General features: G+C 39.4%; 1 protein-coding gene across 9 annotated transcripts in view; it reads left to right on the top strand.

Moving 5' to 3' along the window:
- arfgap1 (ADP-ribosylation factor GTPase activating protein 1) overlaps positions 1 to 7568 on the top strand; it is a 43202-nt gene extending 35634 nt beyond the window's left edge. For 4 of the 9 annotated variants that reach the window (XM_086005421.1, XM_086005415.1, XM_086005418.1 and 1 more), the window contains 3 exons: positions 3344 to 3403; positions 4469 to 4551; positions 5751 to 7568. In XM_086005421.1, coding sequence (XP_085861547.1) covers positions 3344 to 3403; positions 4469 to 4551; positions 5751 to 6051 — 444 coding nt within the window. In that variant the 3' untranslated portion in view covers positions 6052 to 7568. The remainder of the gene's footprint in view (positions 1 to 3343; positions 3404 to 4468; positions 4552 to 5750) is intronic. The other 5 variants (XM_086005419.1, XM_086005423.1, XM_086005424.1 and 2 more) reach the window with 2 other exon arrangements.
- Positions 7569 to 16864: the final 9296 nt, after the last annotated feature.

Genomic DNA, 16864 nt, shown 5'->3' with positions numbered 1-16864 from the left:
GTAGCAGGGCATCTTGGACTTGCCCCTGCACCCTTTAGCTCACAAGATTTTTGCCTACTAAGTTGCTGAAAGTACGAGTTGATAACAGCACAGCAAGGGAAACAGGGTATCTGGGACCTGAGTGAACAGGGCAACCAACAGGGTATCTACTTAACCAATCAAATTTAAAGATTGGGAAATGATCAGCGGAACGACTGAGAAAGAGGGTGAATTAAAGGTGGTGAATTTAACGTCAAATCAGGTACAGAAAGAGAAACTGAGGGAAAGAAAGATTGGATTAAGAGAGTGAGAAAAAGAGGCAGAAAGGAAAAGTAAGAATTAAAAAATAATTTTACATTTTATAAATCTAAAACGATTCACAACCTGAAGGAATGAGACTCCACACTTTTATAATAGCTAATTTTCAGTGCCAGAGAGGTTGATTGGCAGTAATTAACACCTAAAAGTGTACTTATGCTTGTAATTACTAGCCCTAAATATCTGGGGCGGGTTTAGTTCGTATCTACTGTGCAAACACAGCAACTTCAGTGAGGAGATAGTAAAATGCCGCGAAGCTAACGGCAACTCGGAAAGCAACTTTTGGATATTTGCATTTAACCACACATCTGCCCTTTACCTGAAGTGGCTGTACCATTTACCCATAAATAATGGTGATATTTTGATAGCAAAATCTGGCCCATTGTCTGCATTGATATGGTGCAAATTGTTAATCTGTACATTTTATAATTTATTAGCTATAAAAAATGCTATTTCCCATTTCATTTTATGGTTGAAGTATTAGATTTTGGAGTATCTTCAAAAATTAAAGTACCTATTCAACTCTTCCAGATGAATTTGTATGATTTTACTGTCTCTTAATTGTATATCCTGTCATCTTATTCCCTTGGCAGATTGCACTAATATACACTTTGTCATTTACTATTCCATTTATATTAGAATGTACAGCAGAGACACAGGCCATTTGGCCCATTTGTTGGTGCTTTTCTCTAAGTGAGCCACCTAGGCTAATCCCACTCTTTTTTGCTTGGTCCCATACAGTTTAATATTGTTTTTAAACAGCTGTCTAATTCCCCTTTTTAAAGGAATTTTTGGAGCCTGCTTCAGAAATAGTAAGTGGCAGAGAATACCATTTCTAGCCACCCTTTGTGCAAAGACATTTTACTAACCTCCCCTTCAATGTATTGTGCTCCCTTGTTGCTGCCTGGCCAACCAGTAGAAATAACCTATCACTATTTGCCTTATAACCCCATACAATCTTGAAGACTCCCATTGGATCATCCCTTAACTTTCTCAGCTTTAGTTAAAAAATAATCCTAACTTCTCAAGTCTCTTAATAAAAGTAAACACTCATCTTTTGTAACATCCTGGTGGATCTATGCTGCGTATTTTCCATTACTTTTATATCCTGCCTATAATGGGGTGTCAAAAGCTGCACACACTAAAGTCTTCTTCAAGTTCAACATTACTTCCTTGCTTTTGTATTCTATGCCTCTAGATACAAAAAAATATAGTTTTATTGACTTACTTATTTGCATTTCCACCTGGAATAATCTGTGTATCTGTACATGAAGCTTTCTCTGCTCCTCTACATTTAAAATCTTCCCATTTAAAGTGTATTTCTTTTCACTGTTCTTCCAAAATGTATTAATTTCGATTTTTCTACACTGAACTGCATCTGCCACTTATCTGCTCACTCTGCTAGCCTATCTATGCACTCTTGCAGTCTTCGATAATCTTTTTCACAATTTGCCATCCTCTCCAGACACATTCGGTATGAACAATTTTCAATGTTCCTTCAATTCTTAAATCCTGATCATTTATTTATATAGTAAATATAACCGCAGCCTCAACACTGATCCCTGTAGAACACCATTCAGCATACCTTTCCATTCCAAAGAACTTCCTTTTACCATTATTCTTTTCTATCTGCCCTCCAAGAATATCTCTCTTCATGTGGCTACATTCCCCTTAATTCCACGTGCCATTATCTTTGCCGTAAGTCTTTTATGTGGTACCTTATCAAGTGCTATTGTAAATTGCTTCCAGTCCCACGGTATCACCTAGTATCACCTGTCTGCCAAAATTGTCCCAGTGTGTAGCCTGGCAGCATGAAAATCACATTGCTGGCCTATACAGTTAACCCAATAGCTTAGTTTTCCAGCAGCTAGAAAAAAATCTGTGGCCCAACAGCATGCAGCATCCTTGGTGGCCAGTCACCTTTGCTATCAGTGGAGTGTTGCCCCTGGAGGCAGGAAACAAAACCACATTCAGAGGTGGTGCTCCTCTTCTGGAGATGTGTATCCCAGCTGAAGGCTGCCTCCAGAGGTAGCATTATATAAATGGAGTGGGGGGGAAGTCTCTGGTGTTTTCAGTCTGACACTAGCACTATTTGCAACATCTGATATAGCTAACAGTTTCCTAACAAGTTGTTCACAATTTTGCCCTTTTTGTGTTTTGTGTAGCAGATTATATCACTTCAATATTTTAGTGTGTTTTCCTTCAAAAGGGAAGAAAGAGTGTTGTTATTGAAAGTTGCCCTCTTTCTATCTGTTTTATTTTTTAATTTTCTGCATTTTTTTGCCTGACGGCACTGACTTATGCTGGGATACTGTTCCACAGCTAATCATGGCTTTCTAGTATCTTGCCCAAGTGATCATTCTTTATGTCTCAATTGAGACAGTTAGTGTCAACAGACTATTCAACTGTGGAAGCTGAACAGAGCCTGATCCTTCCTGACCTCCGCCACCACCATGTCCACATTCGTACATGTCGCACTTCTTTGAAAGTTTTAAATCTTTGACTATTAAAGATGTATTTAAAAACTGATATACATATCCTCTAATGGCAGATTTATGTCGTCTGCCTCTGGCCTTTTGTCATCACTCCACCATTAGCGGCCATTCCCTCAGCCACCTAGGCCCCATGCTCTGGAATTCCCTACCTAACATTCTCTGCCTTTTCACCTCCCTCTACTCCTTAGAACCCATCTCTATGATCAAGCTTTTGTCACGCCTCCTAATATCTCCTCCTTTGGCTCAGTGTCCATTTATTTCTGGTTATGCCTCTGAACTGCCGTGGAACATTTATCTTTGTAAAAAACGCTATATAAATGCGTTGTTGTATTCCTGCTTATAAACAAAAGAAGTTTACCATGTTACAGAGAAGGACTGTAAATGTAACCTCTTTCCATATAAAATTTTTTTTTTTTTTTACCAAGTCTTTTATTTCTGCCTATTTTTACATTGATAAGGTATTTCAATCATTGGTTCAGTAAACTGATGAATACAGCTTTGCAAATGGGACTTTTTTTCTTAATTAATTGAAGGCATTTTTACATATACAGGTGAAAGATGGAAAAATTTTAGATGATGTTTCCAGTGGTATGTCACAGATGGCTAACAAGGTATGCAGAAGAATACAACTGGTCATGTCTCAAAGTCAGCCTTCATATTCTGTGCAACTGCTGCTAGAAGCTCAGCAGTAAACTTAAATTAAAGGTCATTTTCTTGAAATTGGTTGAATGCCTTACCGAAGCAGTATAAAAGTAAATTGTGTAGTAGGGCAATAAATTCCCCAAGTTCCAGAAATCACTGCTATTAGTTGGGCTTAGTAGCTTACTAACTGAATAGTAACTAAAAAGATTTCATATGAAACTTGTTAGGTTGCATTTATACCACAGTTGTAGTGTGTATATGAACCTGTTGTGCAAATGTAGAGTGGGGGCCCAGCCTAACTCCAGAGTGAAGTGGATTGAGACTCCCTCCTGACTCTGGATTGGCACTGCAACTTTAGCATAAGTGCTAAGCAAAACCACTTCACGTTGCAGTTTACATCAGAGTTGTCATGTAAATGCCGCCTTGGGTGCATAGTTGCCAAATATGGAGACTGGCTTATTGTGGCCACACAAACCTTTTTTGATTCCGTGCTAATTTGTTTTTTCCCTTTTTTTGCTATCATTGTTAATTGATGATGTGGTGAGTGTCTATGTTGAGAATTGATTTGTCAATCAAAATTGTAGAGGGAACCAATACATTTTTGATTCATTCTCTCTCTCTCATATAACCAATAATTAAAGTTGGAGCTATCCTTAAAATACATGTGGTAATGGAATTTTAAATGTAATATTTAATCAAAAGTGTACTGAGATTTAAACAACAAAGCCTAAATATTAGTAAACAAATTCTCAACGCATTGGAATGTTGTATGACCTTCCCCATCTGTTGTTTCAGGAGAGGGGTTACCTCATTTAGAATGAACAGGTTTAAGCCTGAATCCTATTGGTTTACATGGAGTATCAAGTGATCATGTTGAGGGTTTATTTGTTAATGTTGGCAACAGTATTTTCTAGGCTTAAGTGTTAAACTAATTACTAATAGTGTAATTTTTCTGATGTATGTATATTATTGTAATAGACTTGGATTTCTGCTACTGTGAAAGGTTTATTCAGTCTTTTTGTTAATATTCATAGGTACAGGGAGTGAGCATGAAAGGGTGGCAAGATGTCAGTTCTTTCTTTACCAATAAAGAATGTGAAACAGCTGCCTCAGAAAGGTAAGGCACCAAACCTAAATACACTATCACATTTCTATAACTCAGTGCTTTAATGAATCACTATACAGGAAACTTTGTGCTATCCGGAAATTGAATGTCCAGCAACTTTGATCTAACGGCAGAAATCAGCAGCCGTTTTGGTTAGGTTTTTTTTCTGCTTTTCACAGGCAGGCTCTGGAAAGCGTCTTTGTCGCTTAGCAACAGCTTCAGAGACGCTTCCAAGCTACTGGGCCGAGTGTTTACAAGCTGTTGCTGAGCAACAGTGTTTGTGGTCGGACACTGCAGGCTCTAGAAAGCGTCTCTGTATCTTAGCAACAGCTTCAGAGACGCTTCCAAGCCACAGGCCGAGTGTTTACAAGCTGTTGCTGAGCAACAGTGTTTGTGGTCAGATACTGCGATGAAAAGCTCCTATCTGATAACATTGACGCTGGTCTATCCGGAGCGTTTAAAAAAACGGCAGTAGCTCGGTCCCATGGGTGCCGGATAGCACAAAGTTTCCTGTATATCAAAAAAATGAAAAGTTTGTATGTAGCAGAGTTATGTTTTCTGTCATTCTCTGGATGGTTATTCCCATGTTCCAGATAATAACTACTAAACTATTCTAAGGCATTCCCAACATTGCAGTGCTTCCTCCTCCCTCCTGCTTTAAAAAAATCAGTGGAACTCTTACAGATTCTGACCTTTACAATATTCTTCATGCATAAAATTTAGGTATGCTACTGTGAAGTTGTGTGCATTCAAAGTCAATGTTAATAAATTAGCTTTTTTTGTGTGCTCCCAGTTGAGGATCATTTTGAAAAAAACATGCAAGGAGTTTGCCATGTCAGTGTCATGAGAAAAAGGTGTTATGGTTTGTACTTCTATATTGGCACTTCGTATCAATTGACTCCGATTATCTCATGTTTTTTGTAATCAATCCTAAAACCATCCTCTTCCGTGTCTGAGGCAAGGTTATGGGACCAATGTAATACACTTGACTCTGAATTAGGTTAATTGGTTGAATTGTTGCAGAACTTACCACTCTCTAACAGGATGTTTGTGTGTAGCATTCTATAATGTAATAAAAATACAATTTTAGTGCACACTTACATTGTATCATGAATGCATTGGAAATCTTCCATTATAAGGTGCAGCTTGTATTACAAATTCTTACATTGCAGTTCATTTTTCAAATACCTGGTATATTCTCTATACTACAGACACCCAGTTGGAGAAAGCTACCAGAACAGTGGATTTGAAGATGGCTTCTGGGAAAATTTTGGTCTGGCTGAGAATTCTAAAATGGAGGTGCCCCCAAGTACAGGTGTTTGGGGCTCAGGTGAAAAGAACGATGATGTCTGGGGCACAGAGGACAACACGAGAAAGCAAACCAACCATAGCGATGCCTGGGATAACTGGGACGAGAACTGGGCTGCAGGCGGGGAAAGCAAGAATAAAAAGTCACCGAAAAAAGAAAGCAAAGGAACTGTGGATGATGGATGGGACAACCAAAATTGGTAGCTTGGGAAAGTGCCTCAAATTAAAAGGACCTGCAATTCACTTTGCTTTACTTTGCTTCGTTGCTGTCGTAAACCGATTTGTATTCCTGTCTATAAAGAATCAATGTTTCAGAAATCTATTTTTCTTTCTAGAGACTGGCTACGTGCATATTTCACCAACAAAAGAAGTCTTCATGATGAACAAGTCAGTATTGTAACCAGAACATTGTCCCTTTACAGTATGTAGTTTGAGTTCAACTGTACCATTTTTACACAATGCATTGACACATACATTTTTCTATTTAAGGGATATAGTTTTTCCATTAATTCACCACAGATTTGTTTTTTTTTGTGTACATAAATACTCATTAGAAATCTGCAGGGTATCATGGAGAAAAACGTAAAGTTAAATAGTGCAGTGATTAATTTTAGCTCAGGTTTTCTTTCAAAAACTCAACAAACGTAGCATTTACTGCATGTGCTATACAGTGTTTGTCTTCAGCTTTATGATGTGTAATTGTACAGGGCAAGTAGTGCTTGCGAATTCATACTTGGTGTTCTCTGTGATTATTATAGGTTTGGTACCTAGCTGATTGAAATAAAACTGTGGATTATTAATTTAACATTAATCTATTCCAATCATAATTGTTTTCTACCTTTACTCCTTTTTCATTTTACATGCCTTACTAATCAATCTATAAGCTTGAAGTTGCTGTTGCCGGTATTAGCAAACAAATGCTCATTACATTTGTATAACATTCCTTCGTCTACTATCTTCACACAGCCATTAACTTGTTAACACTAATTGGTTAAAACTTCTGCTAAAATAGTAGATAAAGGAATATATAAATGTATGAAATATTCATCTGCTAATGCTGGCAATATTCATTTCCAGGTTTGTCTATTTTTTAATTTTTTTATTTGGATAATTTTATTGGCCATTGGCATCAAACTAGGACAGATGTGTTCTCTTCTTGCCCTTTAAATGTATGACGTGACATATATAAATACCCTTTTTACTTGTTTAATGTTCAGAGGTGAAATGCATTCTCTGATCTGTCAGATTTAATTTTCAAAAATATGTTGCTGTGTAAGTGTGTTGGCATTTCTTGTGTCTGGTCTGTTCCTGCCTTCAAAACCTACCCCAAACATTCCAGTTGCATATAGTGTGAATGTGGGTATAGTATGAATGATTGATCTTTCAGTATTGGATCTATGACAAAATCTGTGCAATATTTTTGAGCATGAGCAACAGACTAATGTGTTCTCATTTCTGTATCTTGGGGATGATTGAGCTTTTATGCTGTAAAAGCTGACGTGGAAGTTTTTGCTGACATGAATGGACATCTACAAATATAGCAACTTGTATGTTGCTAATTACGTTGCACCCATTTTTATGTGTGGTTGCTTATATGATATTATGACAATAAAGCAGATGAAAAAGAATAGGAATTTTTTTGCTTAATTGCATAGAAAGTGTTCTTAACTTCCCAGTTTACTTTAAAATGTCATTCTACAATTAAACATTACATTTTGACATCCTGAAGCATTTTTTTGAAGAACATTGTCAGCACACAAGTGTTGAACGCCGTAGAAAAGTTAATTCAAAAGGTGACCCTGACGGGATCGAACAACTTTCAAAACTATTTGAAGCTCTTGTTTCACAGTTGAAACCCATTATCTCTCTTCCCTTCCACCCCTTTTTTGGTTTGTTTAGTTGCATTAAAGGTCTCACTTCCAGTTCTAATGCAAGGCCTATGCCCAAAACTTTAACCATTTATTTTTACAGATGCTGACATACCAACAATATGTAATTTATTCTTAAGTGAAGAGATGGACATTTTGTCAGTACGAGTGAGATCTTGGCCTTTCTCATAAGTAGGTATTATGTACATTATCCATAACATGTTCTTTTCTGTACTTTGCTAAAAATGACCCCTGTGCCGCTTTAGGGTCACTCTGCTGCATGATATACTTTAACTTGGAGAACCTGCTTCCAGTCCTCTGCCATTGTCGCTCTTTAATCAGTCAGTAGGTGGTGCACTTTTTCCAAATCACTTTCTTCATTTCAGAGAAGTGAAATTACCTGTGAGGAAGCTGGGCTCTGCTTAATGGCTTTTGGTAGGGCTAAAATTGAAATCCAATTGTGTGAAGATTCTTCAAAATGACTGTGTCCTGTCATTCTATAGTACAAAGTGTTGGGAGCTCTTTGTTAGTCTGCTGTGCCATCTTACATTACAGATAGACATTTATATGTATTACATTGTTTGATTGTAAATATGGCGCTTGACTTTATATACTCTGGGATATTGAAAGTGATCTTTGCCCAGCCCACTAAGTCCCAAACCCAAGTCCCTTCCTAATCCTTTAATGGCCTCAATAATTAACAACTGGGCAACCTTTTTCCTCCTGAGAGTGAGTAGGGAGGTTGCTAGGCAGTGCTTATTAGACTTATCAACTCCATCATCATTAGACTTAATTTTCCAAAACTATTTGCTCATGAGATTCCCTAAACCTCCAGGGGATTTGTGAGGGAAATGTTTTTTTCAAAATGGCAGTGACTGCTGTCCTTAAGATTCACAGAAAATCTGGTGTTTTATGGTGTCTTGAGTAACTAGCAGCCTATGTAACACTGGAAGCCTGTACTGCACAGCATTGGATGCTGACTCTGGCAGCTGTGTGTCATGAGGTAGTGATGGATGCTGATACGTGACACAAAGATGAACAGCAGATTCTTGAAGAGCAGCAGTTTGGAGGAAAAGTGAGAGGATACCAATAGTGGAAACAAAAACTGGGAAAAGACTGAAGAACTAAAGTAGCGGGTGCAGAGAAATCTTGAAGTAAAGAGAAACAGTAAGTGAATGCTGCTTTTATGTATACAAGTGAGTTTTGTTTGGATTATTTATTTTATGTTGCTGTTCTCTATCACATAATTTTCCTTTATCGTGCACATAGAGTCCTGCACAAAGCACCTGGTCTCCACGACTTTCCACTGATGCTTCAAAGTGGAAACTCATTATGTGAGGCATCACATGTGTGAATCTATGTCTTACCACTTCATAGTGCAGTGCCACTCTGCTTCCTTGTAGTAGTTGATTCTCTGTGATGTTGCTCATGGACAAAAAATTCTCAATTATCTCTTGCTGTAACTGCCTCCTGCTTATCATCCTCTCTAATTCTATGTTTTACTCTTTCCTCATTCTCCCTGCCTTTCTCCCCATTTTGCAATTTCACTGTCCCTCTCACTGTGTCTGCCTCTCTCTTTCGCACACCTTATTTGGCATTTCAGTGTCTCCATTTGTTGCTGGCTATTTTTTGTGCTTTTATTGGGGGCTGCTATTTTGTCTTCAATTTTTAGGTTTCTATTAGCTGTTCTTCCCTCTTGCATATGTGTGTTTTTGTTTGCATTTGTTCAGTTGGAGAGGGTGAGCGAGAAGTAATTTTGTTTGATTAGAGGAGCAATATCAAATGGTGGTGAGGAAGAGTAAATTAGTAGAGCGTGAACTGTACATGAAAAAAAATTGTAAGTTTATAGAGGCTATAGGCCTGGACTTGTAATGAGGCTGAGATTGGGCCCCAGGAGTGGGGGGACATGTAGCAAGAAAGATGTTGGAGGCCGTAGGTAGGGAGATTGTGGGCAGGGTGAAGAAGATACTGGTGATGTTCAAGCTATGTTCTGTTGAAGGGACTACACCTGAAACTTTAACCTGCCTTTCTCTCTTAAGATGTTGATGGATTTGCTGTGTATTTCCAGCATTTGCAGTTTGTGTTTCATCATGGATTTATTTACCACTAGATGGCACTTCAATCAGTGTGAGTAATACTTCCCAAGAATTGCAAATTCACCTTCACCTCTGATTTAGTTGCGACACACATATTGAAAGGGCATTACTTTTATTTTCCTAAGCAACATATGTTGTGCAGGAGACAATATATATGGAGCAAAATGCAAAAGAGCTGTAATTTATATAAAAAATTATTTCTAGTTGTTTCTTGGATTAGAAACATAGAAGATAGGAGCAGGAGTAGGCCATTCGGCCCTTCGAGCCTGCTCCGCCATTCAGTGAGATCATGGCTGATCATCCAAATTCAGTACCCTGTCCCTGCCTTCTCCCCATATCCCTTGATCCCTTTAGCCTTAAGAAATATATCCAACTCTTTCTTGAATATATTTAATGAACTGGCCTCCACCGCCCTCTGTTGCAGAGAATTCCACAGGTTCACCACAATCTATATTCTACATTATTTTAAGTAGCAATAATGCTTGTAGTTGTCAGCTGTACAGTACAGGCATTTAAAATGCTGGTTATAGGGAAGGGAGTGTATATGCCATACATGAATCTAATAATACATGAGGTTCATGGTCTTTAATTTTTATCATCACTTTACACTCCAAAGTTGTATGTCCCGCACATGTAGGGCTACTTTATATTGTGGATTTGGAATTATTTATTTGGACTGGTTTCTCATTTATGGACATGGAAGCAAGATTTTACTATTTCTTTAATTGTCCAGTCTCATTTGTAAATCCAGCCCAGTTTGTTTGTGGCCATGTTGTCTTGTGTCTGAACTGTTTGGTGCGACAGAATTTCCAAAACCATTTCTTAACCATTTCTGCAGAATAGAACTTGCTTTATATCCTAAATGACCTGATAAATGCCATGATGACAATTAACCCAATTAGAATCCAAAATTGCTCCAAATCCTCATCACGCCTAGCTTTTCTGTGAATACTCTAGTCGTAATTGTTAGGAAGACAGAGATGTTGAGGCTTCTTCTTTGAGATCCTTTCAGAGTGGGCTTTTTACATATCAAAATGGGTAAAATGTTCCTTTCAAATAATGGCAGAATTTATTTTGAGGTTCAATGATACACCTGTTGTCCAATATGTTAACCACCAGGCATGTGGCTAATTGGGAATCTAGATGTGGATAATTGAACTTCTGGTTAGAAAAAATAAAAAAAGTCATTGGGCATGTGATCTCAATTCTCAGTCACATATTGTATGCATGCTGTTTTATTTAATGTTGAAGGCTTCAACAAGTAATATTTCATAAAAAGCCCACTATTGCTGATTTAAAAAAAAATAGGAGTACTTTACTTCCTTAGTTACTGAATGGGGGTAGATGTCTGTTATAAGTAAATATACATGTGACATACACTTATTTGTATTGTGTGTGTATGTAAGTGTTTTCTACTTTTTGTGCATGTGGCTAAAACTGTCAGCATCGACACACCTGTGGCTAGTCAGCAATTTCTATTGGGCAACACTGCTATAGGTAAAATTGGATAAATATATACAATCACTTAATATTTCAGAAAACAGGAGTTCATTGTTGTAGTCAGTATTGCAAACCTTGAACCTTGATTTGAATAGGATGAAAGGCTTCCCTCTGCTGGCTATAAGGGCCATGTGTGAAATGATTTTGCTCAGTCTCGGCCTAGTTCCTAGTGTATTCACAGCACAAAACCACAATTTGGAAAATTCACTTGGATAACAGAAAGATAGCTACTGTGGAAAATGAAATGGCAACATTTCACTACTGTAGAAGGTGGTGCTCTTCTGAAGGTGGGACTAAAGGCATCTTGTGTAAGTTGGAGGATGCTTTAGTCTGCATTTCCCTGTACCTGACTGGCCATAGCCACAAGCTCTGTTATGATTTTAAAATTGCTGCAGGTTGCTGCTTGATGGTTTTATTTAATGTTGAAGGCTTCAACAAGCAATATTTCATAAAAAGACCACTGTATTGCTGATTTAAAAATATCAAACAGCAGCAATTTCAAAACAATTAGCTGGACCACTGAAAAACTGGCAAGGTAGCGACCCTAGAATAGATCTGTAAATGCTTGACATTGGTACTGACATTCTTTATCTTCAGGGGCATTAATTTTTAAAAATTAAATATTGGAAAAACCTTAATTATGTTTTCACATTTTTGGGATGTGGGCATCACTGGCAAGGCTGGCATTTATTGCCCTTCCCTAGTTTAACTTGAGAAGGTATTGGTGGACAGCCTTCTTGAATTGATGCAATGTGGTGAAGGTGCGCCCACAATGCTGTTAGGCAGGGCGTTCCAGGACTTTGACCCAGTGAGAATGAAGGAAAAACAATACATGCTCAAATCAGGATGGTGTGTGATTAGGATGGGAACCTGGCAGTGATGGTGTGCTCGTGCACTTGCTAACCTTGTCCTTCTAGGGAGGTGCTGCTGAAGAATCCTTGGCAGTGCCTCCTGTAGCTAGTACACGCTGCAGCCACGATACGGCGATATGGAGGGGGTGGACAGAGCGAAGACGGAACTTGGCCTCCATGAGGACTAGGCAGTAATCACTCCTACCAATGCAGTCATGGACAGATGCATCTGCGACAGGTAGATGGGTGAGGACGAGTTAAGTAGGTTATTCCCTCGTATTGGTGTTCTCACCACTTTCTGCAAGCCCAGTCTGGCAGCTATCATAAAATGGTTATAGCACAGGAGGCCATTCGGCCCGTCGAGCCCGTGCCAGCTCTCTGCAAGAGCACCTCAGCTAGTCCCACTCCCCTGCCTTTTCCCCATAGTCCTGCAAATGTTTTTCTCTCGGGTACATATCCAATTCACTTTTGAAAGCCGTGATTGAGTCTGCCTCCACCACCCTTTCAGGCAGTGCATTCTAGATCCCAACCACATGCTGAGTAAAAAAAAGTTTTTCCTCATGTCACCTTTGCCAATCACCGTAACTCTGGATTCTCTGGTTCTTGACCCTTCTGCCAATGGGAACAGTTTCTCTCTCTTTATTCTGTCCAGACCCCTCATGACTTTGAACACCTCTATCAGTGGGGTTCCGCAGGGCTCAGTACTAGGTCCCTTGCTTTTTGTGGTATATATCAATGATCTAGACTTGAATATAGGGGGTATGATTAAGAAGTTTGCAGATGATACTAAAATCGGCTGTGTGGTTGATACTGAAGAAGGACGCTGTAGACTGCAGGAAGATATCAATAAATTGGTCAGGTGGGCAGAACAGTGGCAAATGGAATTCAATTCGGAGAAGTGTGAGGTAATGCATTTGGGGAGGGCTAACAAGGAAAGGGAATACACATTAAATGGTAGGACACTGAGCAGCGTAGAGGAACAAAGGGACCTTGGAGTGCATGTCCACAGATCCCTGAAGGCAGCAGGCCAGGTAGATAAGGTGGTTAAGAAGGCATACGGAATGCTTGCCTTTATTAGCCATGGCATAGAATACAAGACCTGGGGGGTTATGCTTCAACTGTATAAAACTGTATATAGTTAGACCTCAGATAGAGCACTACGTGCAGTTCTGGTCACCACATTACAGGAAAGATGTGATTGCACTAGAGAGGGTACAGAGGAGATTTACAAGGATGCTGCCGGGAGTAGAGAATCTTAGCTATGAGGAAAGACTGGATAGGCTGAGTCTGTTTTCCTTGGAACAGAGGAGGCTGAGGGGAGACCTTATTGAGGTGTATAAAATTATGAGGGGCATAGATAAAGTGGATAGAAAGGACTTATTTCCCTTAGCAGAGGGGTCAAAAACCAGGGGGCACAGATTTAAAGTAATTGGGGAAAGGTTTAGAGGGAATTTAAGGGGAAATTTCTTCACCCAGAGGGTTGTGGGGGTCTGGAACTCACTGCCTGAAAAGGTGGTAGAGGCACGAACCCTAACCACATTTAAAAAGTACTTGGATGTGCACTTGGGATGCTCAAACCTGCAGGGCTACGGACCAAGAGCTGGGAAGTGGGATTAGGCTGGATAGCTCTTTGTTGGCCGACGTGGACATGATGGGCCGAAATGGCCTCCTTCTGTGCTGTAACTTTCTATGATTCTATCAAATCTCCTCTCCGCCTTCTCTGCTCGAAGGAGAACAACCCCAGCTTCTCCAGTCTATCCACTTAACTGAAGTCCCTCACCCCTGGAATCATTCTCGTAAATCTTTTCTGCACCCTCTCTAAGGCCTTCACATCCTTCCTAAAGTGTAGTGCCCAGTTGAGGCCAAACCAGTGTTTTATACAGGTTCATCATAAGTTCCACGCTTTTGTACTCTATACCTCTATATATGAAGCCCAGGATTCCGTAAGCTTTTTTAACTACTTTCTCAATCTGCCCTGCCACTTTCAACTATTTGTGCACATATACACCCAGGTCTCTCTGTTCGTGTACCTCATTTAGGATTGTACCCTTTAGTTTATATTTCCTCTCCTCGTTCTTCTACCAAAATGTGTCACTTCACACTTTTCTGCATTAAATTTCATCTGCCATGTGTCCGCCCATTCCACCAGCCTGTATATGTTGTCTTGAAGTCTATCACTATCCTCACTGTTCACTATACTTCCAAGTTTTGTGTCATCTGCAGACTTTGAAATTGTGCCCTGTATACCCACGCCCAAGTCATTAATATATATCAAGAAAAGCAGTGGTCCTAGTACCGACCCCTGGGGAACACCATTGTATACCTTCCTCCAGTCTGAAAAACAACCGTTCGCCAGTACTCTCTGTTTCCTGTTACTTAGCCAATTTCGTATCCATGTTGCTACTGTCCCTTTTATTCCATGGGCTTCAACTTTGCTGGCAAGCCTATTATGTGGCACTCTGTCGAACGCCTTTTGGAAATCCATGTACACCACGTCAGCCGCATTGCCCTCATCAACCTGCTCTGTTACCTCATCAAAAAACTCAATCAAGTTGGTTAAACATGATTTGCCTTTAACAAATCCATGCTGGCTTTCCTTAATTAATCCACACTTGTCCAAGTGACTATTCATTTTGTCCCTGATTATTATTTCTAAAAGCTCCCCCACTACCGAAGTTAAACTGACCGGCCTATACAGTTATGTCCTTCAGGACTCGGCCAGCTCGGTCAGTGTTGGTACTACTAAGTAACTCTCAGTGATGGACATTGAAGGCCCCATCTAGAGTGCATTCTGAACCCTTGCTACCCTCAGTGCTTCCTCCAAGTGGTCCTCATTATGGTAGAGTACTGATTCATCAGCTGAGGGAGGGCAGTAGGTAGTAATCAGTAGTAGGTTTCATTGCCCTTGTTTGACCTGAAGCCGTAAGACATCATGGGATCCAGAGTCAATATTGAGAACTCCCAGGGCCACCTCTACCACCCCCCCCCCACTCCTGATTGTATATCACTATGCCCCTACCTCTGGTCACTGTCATGCCTGAGTTTTGTCACCAATATCCAATTTTAAAGAAATCAATACTAATACTCCGTGTTCTTCCTATTCTTTTTGTTACCATTGCATTGTTGCTATTTTTGGTTGTGTTGTTGAGTACATCTTTATCCAGTCTCTTATTTGGATGATTTATTCAGAGGTGCAGCTGAGGATTACCCTTTACTCCACACAGTCTCGGAACCAACGTATAATAATTTAACACGCCTAGGCTGGATTTCTACTGACACTGTAAATATAAGTTTTACTGTCAAGATTTGGGAAGGAATTGAAAGTGGGGGAGCATCTTCGTAGTACTACTGGTTAGCAGTAAAGCTGTGTGCCGATACTGATAACTTATTTATATATTCATTTAATATTTAGAGTGCTGAAAGTCTCTGTGACAAGCCATTTAAATAGGCCCTATAACAAGTTGCTAATATATGGGCTATACTTATCCATAATTTTTAACTTTAATTCTCATGATTAGGATTTTCAAGATAGTTGAAATGTTCTGCAGGATACTTTACATTTTAGCATGACTTCCACATTAACACTTAACACTAAACAAAAATAAAATCTTGATTGTTTCCTTTTCATAAGTTTTCTTTTCTTTTCCTATGTTCCTATTGGAGCTGCGAGCTGACAAGTCCCCGGGTCATCCTAGGGTCTTAAAAGAAGTGGCCAGTGAGATAGTTGATGCGTTGGTTTTAATTTTCCAAAATTCCCTAGATTCGGGGAAGGTTCCATTAGATTGGAAAATAGCGAATGTAACTCCTTTATTCAAAAAGGGAGACAGAAAGCAGGAAACTACAGGCCAGTTAGCTTAACATCTGTCATAGGGAAGATGTTAGAAGCTATTAGTAAAGACATTATAGCAGGGCATTTAAAAAAGTTCAAAGTAATCAGGCAGAGTCAACATGGTTTTGTGCAAGGGAAATCATGTTTAACCAATTTATTGGAGTTCTTTGAGGAAGTAACGTGCTGTGGATAAAGGGGAACCAGTGGATGTATTGTACTTAGATTTCCAGAAGGCATTTGATAAGGTGTCACATCAAAGGTTATTGCGGAAAATAAAAGCTCATGGTGTAGGGGGTAACATATTGGCATGGATAGAAGATTGGCTAGCTAACAGGAAACGGAGAGTAGGCATAAATGGGTAATTTTCTGATTAGCAAGATGTAACGAGTGGTGTGCCACAGGGATCAGTGCTGGGGCCTCAACTTTTTACAATTTATATAAATGACTTGGATGAAGGGACCGAAGGTATGGTTGCTAAATTTGCTGATGACACAAAGATAGGTAGGAAAGCCAATTGTGAAGAGGACACAAGGAGGCTACAAAGGGATATAGATAGGTTAAGTGAGTGGGCAAAGATCTGGCAAATGGAGTATAATGTGGGAAAATGTGAAGTTGTCCATTTTGGCAGGAAGAATAACAAAGAAGCATATTATCTAAATGGTGAGAGATTGCAGAGCTCTGAGATGCAGAGGGATCTGGGTGTCCTAGTGCATGAATCGCAAAAGGTTACTATGCAGGTACATCAAGTAATTAGGAAAGCTAATAGAATGTTATCGTTTATTACGAGGGGAATTGAATACAAAAGTAGGGAGGTTATGCTTCAGTTATACAGGGCATTGGTGAGACCACGTCTGGAGTACTGTGTACAGTATT

The sequence above is a fragment of the Somniosus microcephalus genome, chromosome 13, assembly GCF_052327205.1.
Source record: "Somniosus microcephalus isolate GS21.2 chromosome 13, FLI_Smic_1.0, whole genome shotgun sequence".
Taxonomy (NCBI): Eukaryota; Metazoa; Chordata; class Chondrichthyes; order Squaliformes; family Somniosidae; genus Somniosus; species Somniosus microcephalus.
This window is presented reverse-complemented; position numbering and strand designations above follow the sequence as displayed.